The sequence below is a fragment of the Plasmodium yoelii genome (assembly GCF_900002385.2).
Source record: "Plasmodium yoelii strain 17X genome assembly, chromosome: 13".
Classification (NCBI taxonomy): domain Eukaryota; phylum Apicomplexa; class Aconoidasida; order Haemosporida; family Plasmodiidae; genus Plasmodium; species Plasmodium yoelii.
The window spans coordinates 1,346,508-1,365,716 of NC_036185.2; the positions used below are offsets into that span (position 1 = coordinate 1,346,508).

Sequence of the window (19,209 nt, forward strand, 5' to 3'; positions counted from 1 at the left end):
TTTTGATGATTTGTTTTTATAGAATAATAATTGGTTTCTTTTTTTAAAAGATACTTGAAAAAGTAAAATGTAATTTGTAAAGGCTTGGTTCCTTTTTTATTTATAAATTTTTTTTTTATTAAAAAAAATAAAAAAATTAATATTCTTTTGTTATTAAATTATGAAATAAAAATTTGAAAATATATTTCATTTATAGCTTTCAAAAAAATAAGTGAAATGCAGTAATTCCGATATATATATAATATATTTATTATATATGAACTGTTTTATAATATATTTTAAGAAAATAAATAAGCGTATAAAAATGGTCAAATTATTGCATAATAAATAAGCATATGTATATGTAATACATATAATAAATATATAGAAAAAATATATAGAAATATGCATATATATATAATGCTTGCATACATATATATGCTATAATAGGCAATGTTTATTGTATTTTTTTTTACGGAAATATTATTTTGCGATAGAGTTGAGGGGATAATCAATTACAAAGAGGGCAATATCAAAAAAAAACAACAAAAATATATAATAATTTAATTAATAAAAAAATTCACAAAATATACAAGGTTATTTCTCATAATTAGTCAACTATTTATAATATATATATTCTTAATTAATATAATAAAATTTTTATAAAATTTTATGTTATAAAATAATTATTTATTTCCATTAATATAATAAAAATAAAATAAGCCTATTGAAAAGTAAGGCCTTTAAAAATACGTATGAATATTTATTAGCATGTATTATTTATATCATAATGATATTATGGCTGTATACAACATATTTAATAACATAGTACATAAAATAATTATTAGCCAAATAAATATATGAAATTATATAATGTATTACTTGGTCATTCTCAAAAAGTTAAAAATAAAAATTTCTTTAAGTGTAAAAATATGTGCTATATATAATATAATTAATTATATATAGGGGGGAAAATATAATGCTTAAAAATGTATTTTTTTAAATGCACATTTCACTTATATTTTTTTTTTTTTTACTAAAATAATGAGCATTCCCCTATATGGTTTATTACATTAAGAAAAAAATATGTATAATAGAAAAGAGGAAGACAAAAAATATATTATAAACACAAAATAAAAAAAATTCACATGATTTTTGCAAATTTTATTAATGGAAAGCATCATTTCCTTATCCGTAAAATATGGTGTTAAACAAAAACAAAATGATTAATTGTTAATTATTAATTGTTAATTATTAATTATTTAATAAAATAGCTCTTTTTCTTTCCCCTCAAATGTCGTTGATATATTGAAAATGCTTCATCATATCATCAACTGGTTTTCCATTTGAGTCTAACAAAAACAATTCGAAACAACCATCACATACATATGATGGGTTTTCTTTGAATAAATAACTATCTATAATAATTTTTTGTGCTACATTTTTGTGACAACATATACAATATTTTGTTGCAATGTTTGGTTTAAAAGTTCGAATTGGATATTGAGAAATATCTTTATCTCTAAATTTATTATATTGTCTTACATTACTAAAAATAATTCTATGTTCACAATTCCCTTGATGCAAAAAACAGCATTTTTTGTATAAAGGAATTTGTATATCTTTAAGAACTGCTTTATCTTGGTATATTTTATATGGAGGTTTAAGAAAATCATCCAAATTATTACAACTATTAGATGAACCAGTAGATGAAGATATATTTTTTCGATTTTTATAAAAATTAATTATGCATGTTGAATAATCTAATGCATCTTTATCTCTTACATCTGGATATAGAATACCATCAATATAATATACAGATCCTGAAAATTTTGGAGTACCATAATTTGAAGTATCAAAGCAGAAAAAAACGTCGGTTAAATTAGCTAATGTCTGTGTTGATAATATTTCAAATTCTGCTATTTTTATACCTCGAATTGGATGATAAAAAGAAACAGAAATTATAAAAATATTGCTAGATGAAAGACATTTCAATTGTTTTGTATTTAAAACTAAATATTGTTCTTGTGTGTAAAATGTATCAATAGTATTTTGATTTATATATATCGATTTTAATATAGTATTATTAAAATCACATACCAATTTAAACGTTTTAGATATTGTTTTTTTTTTTAATTTTGCTATAATCTGATATTTACTAAATGTATTATCTTCTATTTTTGGTAACCAATCTAAATAACATTTTGTTCTATTCAATACTTTTCTTTTTTTAGAATTATTTGCTACTTTTTTTAATACATTCAAATCAATTTTATGTTGCCAATTATTACAATTATAATAAACTACATGATTAATAATTTCGCTAACGTTTGGACTACGTACACCTGATAATAATACTTTTATTAAATATTTATAAAATTTATTTTTTATTTTATCATTATTTTCACAATTTTTTATATTAACTAATGAGACATCTTCATTTTCCTCTTTTTTCTCTTCTTCACAAAAATTTTCCACTTCTTTTATATCTTTGGAATAATGTCCCATTTTAAGTCTTTCATTTATTTTTTTACATTCTTCTTCAAATTTGTTAATGTCAACAATTTTAGGTGTAAATGTCTTTGGAGTTGTATGATATATCCATTCCATTTTTAGTTCCTCTTTTATATGAATATTATCAAATTTTTCAAAAAGATGAATATTTTTTTTTATTTCATTTTTATTTGTTATTACTGTATCAATAGAATCGATTATTGAAAAAGGAGATTCTTTTTGAGTAATATCATTTAACTCGTTATCATTTTCTATATCCTCATTTGGAAAATTATTACTATTGCCATGGGTATTACTACTGCTATGTGTATTGCTACTACTTATTATGGGTATATTGCCAGTTTGGTTGTTATTATCCTTATTTTCTCCAGCAATATTTTTGAGATATTTCATAAACAGTTTCTCATTTTCACTTTCACTTTCGTTTTCATTTATTGCACTTTCAAAATCGTCATTTTGTTTTTTATTTTTTGTTTGTTTTTTTTCATGATCCCTCTTTTTATCATTTTCTTCCCCATTCTTTAGTTTATAAAAATCATATTCATTTGTCTCAAACAAAATATTTATGGGGAAGTGGGGAATTGGCAAATTAAATGAACTATATTTTCTTTCATCCATAAAATATGCGAACAAATTGTACAGATAATAAAAGAAAGTATACTATTTAGCTAGTTACCACTATTGCTCAAGAAATGTATAGAGGGGAAAGGTGTGGTAAATAAATACCCAATTTTGCAAAAAAAAAATAACATAAAATGGGAGAAAAAAAAAATAAAAAATAAAAATTTTAAAAAAAAAAATAAATAAATAATAATATTAAAAAAAAAACGGAACAAATACGAAAAATAGCATATAATAAACTAACAAATCATTTAGTTTTGTTTTCGTTTTTTCTCCTTTTTCTTTTTATAATAAAATGAATGTTTGTATGCACCACAAACTTTTTCTTTTTATTCAAAAAGGTACAAGAAAAAATAATATAATTAAAAAAATAATACAATTAAAAAAATAAATTTCCTCTAAATTGTTTATAATATACACAAGTTCAAGCCACAGCTACTATATCCATAGATACACGAATTGGTCTTCAAAATGTGGGATGGAACTTTCTTAGGACAATTCAGCTGTGTATAATATTTTATGTGTAAAACTTTATAGTATTAAATTTGACTTATTATTTACTTATATATATATACATATATACATATACATTTCGATTAAATAAGTTTGAAAAACATAAAAAATGAAAAAAAAAAAAAGAATAAAGCAAATGTGATTTTAATACCTAAGATTTAATTAGCATCATAAATGCTATACATTCTAGGGGAAGAATTTTATTTTTTGTATTATAACATTATGAAATAATAAAAAAGAGAAAAATGGAATATTGAAGCAAGTACATATATAGAAAAATGAACTTGAAATTTCATTTTATTTTTTTAATAGTATACTATACTTATAATATTAGTGATGCTTTTAAAATCAAGCCAATACAAAAAACTTCATTTCGTTGCAAAAGAATAAAACCACTGAGAAAAATCACAAGAATTTACAACAATGTAATAAAATGAGAAAAATATATTTGTACATTATATTCATTTTGTTGTAATTTATTTATATATGAAAATTTCAAGAGTCTTTTTTATTTTATGATAATATAAAGAACGAAGAAAATATTTACAAATTATTTGATTATTATTATTAATCAGTTTTTCATATATGTTCCCCTTATTTATTTCATTTCATAGGAAGAAAAAGTTTATAGTGATCTAAAAGATTTAGATATTATAAAAAAGTGGCAAAACAATTATCACCTTCGGATTGTTTTGGATTCATACTTTTCTGATCATTTACAAAAAGCTGTTTTAAATATTAAAGAAAAAATTAGCCAATATCCACAATTTATTATTTCTGGACCAATTCCCAAAAAAACGATAAGGAAACGGTAAATATAACGAAACGTGCTATTACCATTTCGTCTATTTCACTAGTTTAGTAAATTGCTAATTTGGGAATGTATTTTTTTCCAATTTTTCCCATTTTTTTCCATTTTTTTCCAATTTTTCCATCTTTTCCATTTTTTCCGCAGATTTACTTTCTTAAGATCACCCCATGTTGACAAGGACAGCAGGGAACAATTTGAAATAAAACAGTATGGTTGTAAATTAGATATTTTTTTAAATTCCTCAATTAGTTTAAAAAAAAATCAATGTAAGTAACAAACATGATATGGTCGTACTTGTGTGCAAGTTTGTTCACCCATGCTTATTTTCGTCCTTATTTCGTCCTTATTTTGTCCTTATTTCCTATGCTTATTCTTCATCTTATTTTTTGGATAGTCACTAATTTTTTATCAGTAAAGTTGCCTCGCTTTGTCGGATTTGAGTACTACTTTGAGGAAAATTATAATGGCTTAAAAAAAGAAGACCTTAAAAATTTAAGAAAAAAAAAATACGTTAGTAAATATTATACTAATGTACTTAATGCCAAGGAAAAAAAAAAATATGTGGATTTATTATTAGAAAATTCCAAATATATGAATGTAAGACTACCAAGAAATTTTTTTGACTTATACAAATATCCTTTAGAGATACTGCAACATTACTACAAAAAGTAAGTGTATCACTTTATAGTTATTTGTTTAACATATTTTATTTTGTGTGCAAAAAAAAATATATATAATATTTTTAATTAATACACTTATAATTTTTGTTCCTTTTTTTCGTTCCCTTTTTTATTATTTTTTATAGGACTATGGAAAAAAAAAAATGGTACCATGAAAATGAAGAACTAATGAAAAAAATTGAATCTCTTTCTTTTGATTAGCTAAGTATATGTCAAAATAAAAGTGGAAAAAATCAAAAGATTTGACCGTATTTTATCATGGGACTTGGTTGATTGAATAAAATAATGAATTTAGGTTTTTCGTTTTTTGCAACATCACCAAATAAAAATAACAAAAATAACAAAAATAACAAAAATAACAAAAATAAATAAATGCCCAAATAATATCCAAATAATGCCCAAATAATTCCCAAATAATGCCCAAATAGTTATAAAAAATTCGAAAAAAAATAATGAATCGCTATACTACCACTGAATTCTTTAACATATACATAATTTCACACAAAAGTGTAATTGCGATTTTACGAATAAACTAAAATCTGTATGTAATTTTTTTTCATAAATTATTCTACAAATAGGAATTGTAAAATAAAAAATTAATTTAAAAAAAAAAAATAATAAATAATGTATTAATAGAACAATGATGATACACACGACATACAAATTGTGAACCATTCGGATAATACTAGATCAATAATATATGAGCTTATAAAATAATCGTATTTTTTCATCCTTTTTATTTTTATTTTTTATTTTTTTCATATTTTTTCTATATTAAATAAAATTTAATATACTTTATTTTTTTTTTACAATGTTTATACAGTTTTAATAATGTGCATATTTAATAAATTCCAACAAATTTCAAAATTTTTTATTTTTTTTCGTTCTTTTCTTTACATATTATTTTTCCCCCCAAAAAAATAATAGCCATTATTTAGTTATCTTTGTCAAAAAAAGATGAAAGATGAAATAAGAACTAGCTATAATTTTTCAGTTAAAAATGTTAATTTTTTTAAAAATGCATTAGCTTTATTAAATGTTGACGATAATAAAAATAGTATGAAATCCAAAAAATCTACAAATAATAATGTAGAATTGGACAACTATATTTTATTTAATTTATTTTATGAGGGTCTAATGCTTAGAAGTTTATCTAAATGTAAGCAAATATATTGTTTTTTATTTATAGATTCGAATTGTTTTGCTAGTTATAACATTTTTGAAAATGAAGAATATGGAACGAAACTTAAAAAAAATGCAAATAATAATATAAAAAAAAAAAAAAAAAAGTCAAATATATATAATAATGTAAATTACTATGATGAAAATGAATCGATAAGTATTAATTCTGATGATTTATTTACAACACATATTATAGACAATGAAAATAAAGAAGTAATTAAGTTAAAATCTGTATCTCCATTTAAAGTTCAATATACTGAAAATGAAAAAAACGAATATTATATTAGAAAAAATATATATCAAATGGATAATAAAATAAAAAATTCTGTTGAATTTCTTGTGTCTCCATATAAATTATTAAGTGCATTAGAATTTTTAGATCCTGTTATATTAAATATTAAATTTGATTATATAGACAGAAAATTAATTTTACATTTAATTGATGAGGATGGTGATACATCAGAAACTTTTATAAGTATAATTGTAGATTATTATTATCAGATATATAAATTAGAAAAGCATACATTTTTAAATAATGATTATACTTATTTTATTTTGCAATCAACAATTTTTTCATTTTATCTAGAATATTTAATTAGACATAATGATGATCATATTACTTTTTATATAAATCCTTATGTTGATGATAAAACATCAATTCTTAAAATCGTAAATATTTAATATTAAAATATATATTATATGACTACTTGCTTTATTATAAATAAAACCCTCTTTTTCTACAAATTGAATTTTATTTACAAAAGTAAAATAGTTACTAATTTAATATTCCTTGGATTTATTTAATTATATATGCATTCATATTTTTTATAGGAAACGAAGAATAAAAATTATCAAAGGTCAGTTAACTTGATGCCAAAAGAAAATTTTGAAGATTTTAAAATCATAACAGAACAAAAGTAATATTGTCTATATACGTACATATTGAGAACCATATAATGTAATTTTACTCTTTTTAACTGATTCTTAATTTTTTTATTTTTTATTCATTGTCTTTTCTTTTTTTTTTTTCCTTTCAGATTTAATTATAGAGTGCGAGATTTGTCGAAAATTCCACAAGCCCTAAGTAATTATATATACATTTATTTATAATCTATAACCTTTTCAATATTGAAGGGAATATATATTATACCTGCTTTTTTTACTATATTATTTTTATTTTATTTTTTTTACCAGATATAAGTTCTTACATTAGATTGGATATTCAAGAAAATGGTGTGCTACGTCTTCAGTTTACTTTAAAGTAAATAAAACTGTTTATAAATATACACACATATATGTATCATTATTTAATAGCTAAATTTCATAATTTTTTATATGCTTATATTTTATTGTTATATTTTTAAAATTTATGTAAATATGGTTAAGTCGTGTGTACAACGAATATATGAGAAAAGTGCTTTTATCGATAATTTTTTTTTTTATTTATCTAAGCCCTTTATAAATATAATAATTTGTTACATTGCTAGTTTTAATATAGTGTATCTCCTCTTACTAATTTTTTTTATTTCGTAATATTTTTTTATTTTATTTAGCTATTTTAATTTTTTTTTTTTTTTTTTTTTTTAAGAGAATATAATCTGAATGGAACTCATTTGTGTTACTTTGTACAACCCGTTTTCGAAACAAATTCGATTACACTTTTGTAATTTGTATATCGAAACATTGCCATAACATATGCATTTATTATATGCTTGTATTTTTTTTTGTAAATGTCATATATCCATGATTGTATTCACTGAATAATACTATAATTATAATTTTATATTTCTTACAAACTGTTAATGAGCACAAATATGAAAAATTGTAATTTTTTAAATATATATCACTTAAACATACGCCTAAAAACGCACAAAATAATATTTAAGAATAATTAGCCAAATATTAGAATCGTGTATATATATATACATACATATATATATACATATATACATATATTAATGGATCCACACATTCACCGTTTTTGTACGGCGTTATTTCCAGCTCAGATTTATTTCTTTTTGTAAATATGTAATGTATTTCCACTCGAAATCTACATTTGTGTCTTACTAAATTTTTATTTTTTAAATTAATTTTTTTTTTTAATCATTAATTTGTTCGCTCGTTACTTGACCATTAACCCATTTGTTCACATACCGCTTTCTACATAATTTGTTATTTACAGAAATTTCGTTAAAAAAATAAATATATGAAAAAACTAATAAATTTTTATGTTTAATTATGTACTTTGCAGGATATTCTATTTTACTATAATTTTAATTTTATGTAGATTATCATGGGATTATTATATTTTGTTTTGTTTTTTGTGTGTGTGTAACTTTTATTTGTCTGTCCAAAAATAAATATGGTTAAAAAAGATGAATAAAAGTTATGGGAATTTATCAAATGCATACCAAAAGCAAATTATAACAGGTATATTATTCCTTTTGCAGTTATTTTAATTTATAATTTATAATTTTTTTTTAAAATTGTTTTTATATTTTTTTCCTTATTAAACCTTTCCACTTTTTATAGCGTCCATAAGAAAAGAAGCAAAAGAAAATGAAGAAATACACAATTCGAGAATGTATCCAAATAACAATTTGGAGAAAAATGATTTTATTTTATATCTAGAGTTATTATTTGAAGACTTGGTCATTTCAAGGTATTTGTTTGATATAAGGTAATGTAAAAAAAAAGTGGAAAAATTTTAATTGTTATTTTTTATTAGACTTATTTGCATATAATAATAAAAAAAATATAATTGTATTTTCATGTATTAATATATATTCAGTATACACTTTTTAATTGTAAAAAATATTTTTATAAAATAAAAAAATGTTTATAGAGATGACCAAGGCACATCAATACGAAATAGTGTTCAAATTACAAGATATATAATAATGAAAAGTGAAAATCATATAATGGGAACTTGTGTGTCTAATAAAATAATATTGTGCTATAATAATGACAATGAAAGTAATATGATTTTAAAAAATATTATTGAAAAATTAAAAAAAGAATATTGTATTTCATTAAAATTAGAAAATGTTGTAAACAAAAATTATGGGGAAATAGAAAAATGTTTATTATCTTATATAATTCAATTTACATTAGTTTGTAAATATTTAGAAAGTGGTAAATGGATACATATTGGAGATAATATGGATACAATTATAGAATCAAAATTTGATGACAGTGATTGTAAATATTTCAATTGTATTGGGTTTAAATTTAATATACTAAATAATGAATATAATATATTAAATGAAATAAAAAATCAAAACTATAAATATATAATTAAAATGCATTTAAAAATTAATATTAATATTTATAAAGTATTACCCTTAAATGATATATGTACAAATATGTATGTCTATTGTTTGCCTCGTTGTTCTATGAAAGCAACTATTTTAAATATTGTTGAATCTAATATTAATGAAAAAAAAAAAATTAATTATAAATCATATTGGCTTGATACACATGGATATATGTTAAATGATACTAGTATTGAAAAAATTGTTAAAGTTAAATTATATAAAGGTGTATTTAATTATCCTAAGGGTGTTTTATTAAGAGAAAATATTTATAAAATTAATATGCCAATACAAAAAAATCAATTTTTTTATATTTGTAAATTTTTAAATAAATTTAAATTATCGAACAAATCAACAATTAAATTATTGACATATTCAGAAGGTCTTAAATTTGATCCCACTTATAATGATATCTTACAAAAAAGTGCTAAACAAAATATAAATCAAGATCAATTTTATAACCAAATACAATTATTATGTAATAATCAATTTTGTCAAAGTCAAATTAATGATGATATTTTTGATAAAAATAAACGAGAAACATTTTATAACAATCCATATAGTATCTATGGAAATACTCTTACAACTTCTACTAAATCTATAAATATAAATTTGCCAACGGGATCAAAAGAAAATATCCTTAATAATATATTTCCAGATGATAAGCCAAAAAATATTGACACATTTCTAACAGAATCAGCTCAAAACTATCAACAAATAATTCGAAATAATACTGAACATGTCATAAATAATAGCGATAACAATCGAGAAATTAGCAGTACTAGTAATGGTAATAATTACGAAATTAAAGACCGATTTTCCAAAGAAATAAAAAAATTACCTTTGCAAAATAAAGATAAAGATATAGATGAATATTTACAACAGGCTGCAAAAAATTATAAAGCTATAAACCGCGGAAATATGGATAAGGATAATAATGATAATGATAACATATTTGATAGTATTAATACACAATTTATTTTTTCGAAAGATTTTCAAAATTTTATTGATAATATTGGTGAAGTTGCAATGTATAAAAATGACCAATTAAAAACTGTAGACTTTAACGAAAGAGAAAAAAAAAGACCCAATTTTGTCATAAATGGTAAACAAAATAATTTAGGAAAGAAAAAAACAAATATATAAATAATTTATATATTTTGATTAATTATATACTAAACCCTCACATTATGTATATAATATGTTTAAAGCGATTTTACCGAAACATATGTTTTATAGTATACTGAAATATTGGGTTTCAAAAATAAGTAAATAAAATAAATACAACTTTTGAAATGGACACATTCATAAAAATATATTTATGCATATGTAATAACATTAATGATATGTTATTACCTTAAATTTGTTTATAGTTTATTATCATTATAGCATAATATATCCATGTTTCATAAAGACGTGAACCTTTTTAATAGGCTCAACGGCTAATGCATATTAATTTGCTGGATAAATTGGGTATGCGGATAAGTTTGTATGTATACATATATCTTTCTATCTCTTTCTTTATATATATGCATATATCTTTCTTTATATATATCCATACATGCATACCTATATTTGCTTATTCATTTTTTATCATGTTTCTATGTTTGCTAATTTCATTATGCATTTTCACTTTTTATCACCCTTTTATTATTGTTGTGATTAAAGCGATTTACCAATTGCAAATGAATAATAAGATTTTATATTTGCAGTTATATATTAATTAATTATTTTATTTTTTATAATTTTTTTTTTGAGTATTCACAATTTTTTTGTTAAAAAAACTGTAATATTTCGATTAAATAAAACTACAATTATAATTTTTTATTTTTGTTTGCTCTTTCCCCGTTGTTCATTTAAAAATACGAATATAAAAGTTTTTTTATTGGCATTACTGAAAAATATTAATTAAAAAAATAAAATAATAAAAATAATACTAAAATATAACTTATAAAATAATAATCCAAATTTATAATAAAATGTAAATAACATAAAATAAACAATTTCAGCCAATTTTCTATAAAAAAATTATATCCAATAAAATGTTATTATATTGTGGGTCCATATATATGCATTTATAAATAGAAAGACAAAAAATGAAATTATTATAAATACTAACTTTTAAGAAAGATCATTTTTGTATTTACAATCACATAAATACGAATAATGTTACACAAATTTATATATTTATATATATATTTATATATTTATTTATATATTTAAATTGATATATAGAAGAATTAAGCTTTATTTCATAATTTGTTCAAAATTATTTAAGCGAAAATAATACAACATTTAGTTTAGCTATTTACATTTTTTTTTTTTGAAAAAGTGAATATAAATATTTTTCCAAAATGAGAAAACTGAAATATCATGAGCAAAAATTGTTAAAAAAAGTAAATTTTTATGATTGGAAAAGGACGAAAAATATAAGAGAAGTTAAAGTATTAAGAAGATATGTAATTCAAAATAGAGAAGATTATACAAAATATAATAAAATATGTGGATATATTACAAAATTAGTATCTAAATTAAGATTATTACCAGAAAATGATGAATTTCGTATTAAAATGACTAATGAGCTTTTGGATAAATTATATGAAATGGGTTTAATAAATTGCAAATCAAGTTTAGCTGAATGTGAAAAATTATCTGTTTCATCATTTTGTAGAAGAAGATTATCAGTAATGCTTTTTATGTTAAAATTTGTTCAGAATATTCAATTAGCTATAACATATATTCAACAGGGAAATGTGAGAGTAGGAAATGATGTAATTAATAATCCCGCTTTTCATATAAATCGAAATTTAGAAGATCATATTAAATGGGCAGATGGATCTAAAATTCTTAAACATATACAAAAACATCAAGCATCTAAAGATGATTACGAACTTTTAGGAAATTAAACATGAATTTTTTAAAATATATTATTAGTCAAAAAGAAAGACAATAAAATAAATCAATACTAAACTTATATCTTTTTTTGTGTTTCCTTTTTTTCATTTTTGTGTACCATAATAATTAACATATTTTTTAAGTCTATATTAATTGTTTTATAAAAATTTACCTTATTTATTTCATCACACCTTTTTTCTGTACATGCATAATTCATATAATTGGTTATTTCTTTATATATTTTTATTTTTTTAATAACTTATAATTTTCCTTAAATACAACCTTTTTAATTTGCTAATATTTTAAAACATAATTTTTTAGTTTATTTTACAATATAAAAATTAAAGAAAATGACTATACACTATTGAAAACAGAAAAAGTGGCAAATAATATAAAATCGAAAAATTGAAAAAAAGGACAATATTTTTCTCAAAATAAAACAATGATATGTATATATGTTATAAAAATGTATATCCATTTGCTATTGTTTTTATGATATTTTCATAATAAACTTTGTATTAATTAACCCTATTTTATGTTTTTAATAATCCCTCACACATTTATATGTACATATATATATATATTTACATATATGTCAATCTTTTGACAGTACATTATGGAAAATGATATTAAAATATTTTAACTTTTTTAGTGTTGACTTTGTTTTTCTATATTTATTATTTGAATATAATGTCTTAGGAAATCGTGCTTTTTCAAAAATTAAGAATATAAATTATATATTTTTAGAATAAAAAAAATTATCTATATATTTGGGTTATTTTCCGTAATAAAAGAAAATTAAAAATACAAAATATGTACTTTGCAACAAATTTGGTTAGCCCTATTATATAATTTTAAGGCTTTTATAAGGAATTGTTCAATATTATTTTTTATGGTAAATTATATTAATAAAGGAAAAATAATAATAAAATAAAAATGTAAATAAATGTTAAAATTTATTATATATTTTTTTCATTTTGTATTCTATATTATCATGAAATACATTTATTTTTTGTTCTTAATTTATTTATTCATTTTATACATACCACTTGAATCACCAATTTATGGGGGACAATTTTTTTAAGGCTATTAACAATAAAGGTAATATTATATGTATATATAAATGGTACGCAAAACAAATATAATTTCTTTGTAAACAATTTACATTATTTGTTTTTATTTTTTTTATAATATAGGGGAAAAAATATGTGCATATAATATAAATGAAACAAGGGTAATATTTTTGCCAATATTTTATTATATATTAAAAAAAATTCAAAATTCAAAAAAAAACAAAAAAGCAGTTATTATATATAATAAGTAGTATACATATATAATTATGTGCTTTATTGCATTTTTTAATAAAAAAATATATATAATATATAAACTGCAGAATAAATAAAATAATTTAAAATTATAAATAAAAATATTAATAAAACAAAATATACTATAATTAACGAAATAAATACATAATTTCGAAAGATACTTTAACAAATTATTATATAAATTCCATTTTAATAATTAAACAGAAAAATAATATATCTATGAATATTTAATTTAAAAAAAAAATATTTTTTAAACAAATAAAAATCATTTATCAACATATTTTTTAACATTATATTTAAATTACATAAAAATGGAAAAATCAAAATTAGCAAAAGTTGAAAAAGTATTAGGAAGAACAGGAAGCAGAGGAGGTGTCATACAAGTAAGGGCACAATTTATGGGAGATAGCGAATTATCTGGTAGATTTTTAATTAGAAATGTTAAAGGTCCAGTAAGAGAAGGTGATATCTTAGCTTTATTAGAAACAGAAAGAGAAGCAAGAAGATTACGTTAATTTTGAGGTTTCTCACAATATTATCGAATACTATATATTCTATATGTATACCATATAATTTATGTATTAGTTCGTTAATTATTGTGTTTAACCCTAAAAATACACAGAAAGATGAGCTGAGTTGAGTCAAGTTAAGGAAAAGCGGAAAACATAGAATCAGTAAAATTTTTTACAAAAATTATGCTGTTTTTTTTGGTTTTCTTATATACTAAGTAAAACTGAATTATTTTAATTATCATTTACATAAAAAATATAAATTAATGTATATACATGCGTATACTATTTATTCTGTATTATTTTTTTTTATCGTATATATTTTTTTCTCCTGGGCATAATTTTAAAAAAAAAGTTCCTTGTCATGTATATACTTATATTCATACATATGTACTATATATTATACACACATAAAAAAAAATCAAATATTTGATACAAAACTTTTTTCAATTAATCAAATATAAATGAAAAAGAATAATGCATATATATATGTATATATGCTCCTGGTTTTGTTATGACAATACTAGATAAATTGTATTGTCACTCATATTTATTATACAAGGGAAAATTGTAATTTATAATGATTCCTATTTTGTTATAATCTCTATATGTGTTTGAGTATATCAAAGTGTGGATTAATAATAGATGGGCTATTTACGAGCCCCTATATATTTCCCATAAAGCGAACAAAATAGGAAGCGACGAATTATTTTTCGTCATTTTGTAGTTCTCTAAAATTTTATTTTTTTTTGACTTGTGAATTTTTTATTTGAATTCGAAACATGGCTTTCTTTCTTTCAGGTATCTAAAAAGGAAAAGAAATACATAGAAACATGTTTAAATTTATGGAAAAACATTAACTTATAATATATACAAAACAAAAAAATGACAATGCTTAATGGAATTTATTGTTTTATTTTTTTATCTCTTTAATGCTTACTTTATATAAATTTTTGTAATACTCTGGGTCTGAAAAAATGGTAGTATTAATTTCTGTTTGATTGTAAAATTCCTTTATATTTATTTTTTCTTCGAATTTTTCTAAAATTTTTACTTGGTTGTTTTTTGAATACAGAACTAAAATATAAAGCATAATGGGAAGGAAAATTAAAAAATATTGAATAATGGTGAATAAAATAAAAGTAGACAATTATTATAATTATGATGAGAAAAAGACGAAGACACATTATTTCCCTTTAAGAAGAGAAAACAAAATATATATCCTACATTCATAATATATGAATAAAAAGTACCTTTTGTTTGAATTCCTTGAGGACTAATAGTTAAAAATTCTCCATCTATATAATTATTTTTGAAGTCACCACATAATATTGTGCCATCAATAGAGGTAAGTATTCCATTTCCATGTTTTTTTCCTTGAAAATAATTACCTTCATAATAAGAAAAATGCGATGAGTCGGCCCATTTATAATATCCTTTTCCATGAAAAAGACCTTTCTCAAAATTCCCAACATAAATATCTCCATTTTTAAATTCATATCTTCCATTTTTATGCAAATACCCATCATTTATATAACCCAATGCATGATCTCCATTTGCAAAAAAAAATTCCACCTCTCCAAATTCTACATCGTCAGCAAAAGAACATATATATTTTGTCTTATCAGGTGTTGTTATAGTTCCTACTCCATGTCTTTTATTTAATTCAAACTCTCCATCATATATAAAACCTTCTTTTGTTTTATATATTCCATGACCATGTTTTCTGTCATTACTCCAATGTCCTTCATAAGTATTTCCTTCTAAATCTTTCCACTTCCCTTTTCCATTTTTTTTTCCATTATAAAATTCACCTTCATATTCTTCACCATTTTTATGTTTTAAAACCCCCTTACCGTGTATCATTCCATCCTGTAAAAATAACAAAAAGAGTGAAAAAAAAAATGTACATAGAAAATATCATTTTTTTGGGCCTTCTTTTGGGATAATATATTTACATTCAGTAAGCATATATATGAGTTGTATGAAAACGTACTAGTGTAGTTCCAACATAAATTGATCCATCATTTAATGTACGGGTTTCAATTGGGAGATTATCACACTCAACTGGTATTTTCTTTTCAATGTTTTCTTTTGGTTTACTTTTTTTACTACTCGTTCCTGTCTTTGTCGATGATTTACAACAGCATTTCATTTTAAAGCTATATTTGGGAATATATGTATATAAAAATTAAAAAAAATTATTTATTACAAAAAAACGACGTAAATGTACTTTAAAAAAGTAAAAACAATTTTTATCAAAAAATTTAATTCTTAAAAAAAAATATATTATGTGTATATGTACACTTATCAGAAAATGTAGCATGTCCTCATAAAAAAATTATTAAAATTGTAGATATGTCTATTCAATTTTAATTCGGATTACAATTTTATTTAATTTTTATTCATGATTTTTTCGTGTTTAAAGTGAAATTAAATATATTTGTCTATGACAAAAAAAAAGAAAAAAATACACTAAGCACATGTATTGTTACTAAAGCAAAATTAATAATTATGGTGAAAAAACAAGACCAAAAAAAATATTCATTTTTATATTCTCACAGTTTTTTATCGCTATAAAATTGCTAATACAGAGAATTTTTTTTTAAGAAATCTATAAAGTGATGAATGGACTTTATAATATGCTTATATTTTTTTATTTAAATAAAACATACACACATGCATGTCCCTGCTTATTTTATTTTATATATATATATATAATAGATCATTGTTACACCTGTTATATGGAAAGTTCATATATTTCGTTTGCCTTTATTCATTTTCCTTTTTTAAATATAATAATATTTTAAGTGTTTAAAACTTTATTAATATACTATGAAGTCTAATTACGTTTACAAAAACAATCTAACAGTTGTGTTAGTCTAATTATTTTTCCATATCACATATATATAAATATGCACACACATATTCATCCATTTACATTTACAATACATCCTTGAATATACTTTCACTATCTCAACATATAATTATATTATATAAAAAGCGACATTTTCATATATAGTATATAATATATAATATACAATATAGTTGCATAATGTACATATAGAATTATAATGGACGTCATACGGGTATTTAATTCCAATTATCAAATATGTCTTTTCTAAAATAAAAAAAAATTGAAGAAAAATGAATAACAGCTATATGGATTTCTATACAATATTTTGCGTAATATATATTTATATTATTTTAAATATAAATTACATTCCTAATAATCTGTCAACAACATCTCCTGAATTTTTAGTTCGATCTTGTATCCATTGTTTCAATAAGAAAATATTATTATTCCATCTTTCAAATATAAAAAAAAAAAAAAAAAAAAAAAAATATAAAATCATTGCTACAAAAGCATTTAAAGGTATCCACATGTACACAAACTTTGAGATGCCCACTAAAACAGATCGAATCTAAAATATGCATATATATATATATATGTACGCATATTTTCATCACCTTTCTATAGATTCCGTAGCAAAATTGCTTTGGATTTTCATTTTCTCTATTTGTCTTATATCGGTTTTTTTTAATTTATCAAGTTCACTTTTTTTAATCTCTATGCTATCCAATACATTTTTAACTTCTTTCAATGTATCCTTTAGTTCGTCCTGATAAAACAGAAAATCCTCTTTTGTCATTTTATGCAAGTATATATATCCACGATAAAATATTTATAAATTAAAAAAAAAATGACGAGAGGAAAGAACAACCAATAAATGACCATATAGACACAACAATAATATAAACTTTATTCATTACAGTTTTTAAAGATAATGAGTTCTCTAATTCAGCATAGTTTTCTTTTTCTGCTTGTGCCATCTCTTCATATTCCTCTTTTTTATCTCTTTAAAAATTATATAAATAAATATAAATATATATTATAGGTAGCTATAAATGTTTATGAAAAAATGAGATTCTTTATTATAAGAAAATTTAAATACTTCAATTCTTGGTATTTATTTTGTAGAATAGAAGATTCTTCAGTTTTTAGAATCCTTAAAAATATGTAGAAAAAAATGTCAATTAAATATAAGCTCATATATATGAATTTCATCTTTTAGTGTTATTAAATAGGGACTATGCATTAATATGTGTACCAAAAAACATTTTGTGATCCAACTTTCTCAGATTTTATTTTGTTGTCATCAATCAATTGCTGAATTAAGTCTATATAAATTATAAACAAAAAAAAAAAATATTAAGAATGAAAATAAAAGTATTAATTATGCAGATAGAAATATATTAACCTTTAACAAAGATTGATCGAATTCCCTTTTTTGGTGCTAAGGCTTCCAATTCCTTTAAAATAAAAAAAGATTCACTTTCAAGCATAATATCATATAAAATTAATTTTTTGTCCTCATTACTTTTCCCTTTTTTTTTCATTATTATTTGTTCAAATATAAGAATGTAATATTTTACAGTTACTTATACTTAGATTTATATTGCTACTATTGTTATAAACTCTTTTACTATTTCCAAATATGTATCATCAATTTATTTGTATGCTATACCATATAATATAGCAAAACAATTAGCTTTTTGATAGTAAGGTGTATATACACTATTTGTACATAATATGCTTATTTTTGTTTTTACACAGTAAATAGTATATTATTTAACAAGCATTTATATGTATGTAAATCAATATAAAATTTTTTCTATGTAAATTTATTACCAAAAATTCATTTTCAATATACACAAAAAAAGCGAAAAATAATAAAGTTGTCTAATGGATTAGCTATGATAAAATTAGCTAGCTAATATATAAAAAAAATAAAAATAAATTATGTGTGTAGAATAAACAGAATAACTGTCTTATATTAGACATTGTGAAAAATAGTAAAACCA

At 21.1% G+C, this 19,209-nt stretch overlaps 8 protein-coding genes across 8 annotated transcripts; 5 read left to right on the forward strand and 3 right to left on the reverse strand.

Annotated features, from left to right (window-relative positions):
* Positions 1-1,269: 1,269 nt before the first annotated feature.
* PY17X_1328300 (snRNA-activating protein complex subunit 3, putative) lies at positions 1,270-3,111 on the reverse strand (the record flags this gene model as incomplete). Its single annotated transcript, XM_720491.2, has 1 exon — positions 1,270-3,111. One exon carries the CDS (start codon positions 3,109-3,111, stop codon positions 1,270-1,272), a length of 1,842 nt encoding a protein of 613 aa, XP_725584.2.
* Positions 3,112-3,905: 794 nt separating this feature from the next.
* On the forward strand, positions 3,906-5,319 carry PY17X_1328400 (apicoplast ribosomal protein S10 precursor, putative; the record flags this gene model as incomplete). The annotated part of the gene is made up of 5 exons (XM_022957114.1): positions 3,906-4,052; positions 4,242-4,438; positions 4,583-4,704; positions 4,833-5,106; positions 5,244-5,319. 5 exons carry the CDS (start codon positions 3,906-3,908, stop codon positions 5,317-5,319), a joined length of 816 nt encoding a protein of 271 aa, XP_022813584.1.
* A 756-nt stretch (positions 5,320-6,075) lies between these two features.
* Positions 6,076-7,967, forward strand: PY17X_1328500 (conserved Plasmodium protein, unknown function; the record flags this gene model as incomplete). The annotated part of the gene is made up of 5 exons (XM_022957115.1): positions 6,076-6,969; positions 7,132-7,217; positions 7,338-7,384; positions 7,495-7,561; positions 7,889-7,967. The coding sequence occupies 5 exons, from the start codon at positions 6,076-6,078 to the stop codon at positions 7,965-7,967; spliced, it is 1,173 nt and encodes a 390-aa protein (XP_022813585.1).
* A 708-nt stretch (positions 7,968-8,675) lies between these two features.
* Positions 8,676-10,760, forward strand: PY17X_1328600 (conserved Plasmodium protein, unknown function; the record flags this gene model as incomplete). The annotated part of the gene is made up of 3 exons (XM_022957116.1): positions 8,676-8,730; positions 8,833-8,980; positions 9,146-10,760. 3 exons carry the CDS (start codon positions 8,676-8,678, stop codon positions 10,758-10,760), a joined length of 1,818 nt encoding a protein of 605 aa, XP_022813586.1.
* A 1,208-nt stretch (positions 10,761-11,968) lies between these two features.
* On the forward strand, positions 11,969-12,520 carry PY17X_1328700 (uncharacterized protein; the record flags this gene model as incomplete). Its single annotated transcript, XM_719304.1, has 1 exon — positions 11,969-12,520. One exon carries the CDS (start codon positions 11,969-11,971, stop codon positions 12,518-12,520), a length of 552 nt encoding a protein of 183 aa, XP_724397.1.
* Positions 12,521-14,145: 1,625 nt separating this feature from the next.
* PY17X_1328800 (ribosomal protein S28e) lies at positions 14,146-14,349 on the forward strand (the record flags this gene model as incomplete). The annotated part of the gene is made up of 1 exon (XM_719303.1): positions 14,146-14,349. One exon carries the CDS (start codon positions 14,146-14,148, stop codon positions 14,347-14,349), a length of 204 nt encoding a protein of 67 aa, XP_724396.1.
* Positions 14,350-15,082: 733 nt separating this feature from the next.
* On the reverse strand, positions 15,083-16,498 carry PY17X_1328900 (MORN repeat protein, putative; the record flags this gene model as incomplete). Its single annotated transcript, XM_022957117.1, has 4 exons — positions 15,083-15,148; positions 15,284-15,420; positions 15,597-16,215; positions 16,340-16,498. 4 exons carry the CDS (start codon positions 16,496-16,498, stop codon positions 15,083-15,085), a joined length of 981 nt encoding a protein of 326 aa, XP_022813587.1.
* A 938-nt stretch (positions 16,499-17,436) lies between these two features.
* Positions 17,437-18,744, reverse strand: PY17X_1329000 (meiotic nuclear division protein 1, putative; the record flags this gene model as incomplete). Its single annotated transcript, XM_022957118.1, has 7 exons — positions 17,437-17,464; positions 17,566-17,652; positions 17,815-17,966; positions 18,118-18,202; positions 18,300-18,353; positions 18,456-18,525; positions 18,606-18,744. The coding sequence occupies 7 exons, from the start codon at positions 18,742-18,744 to the stop codon at positions 17,437-17,439; spliced, it is 615 nt and encodes a 204-aa protein (XP_022813588.1).
* Between the last annotated feature and the right edge of the window lie 465 nt (positions 18,745-19,209).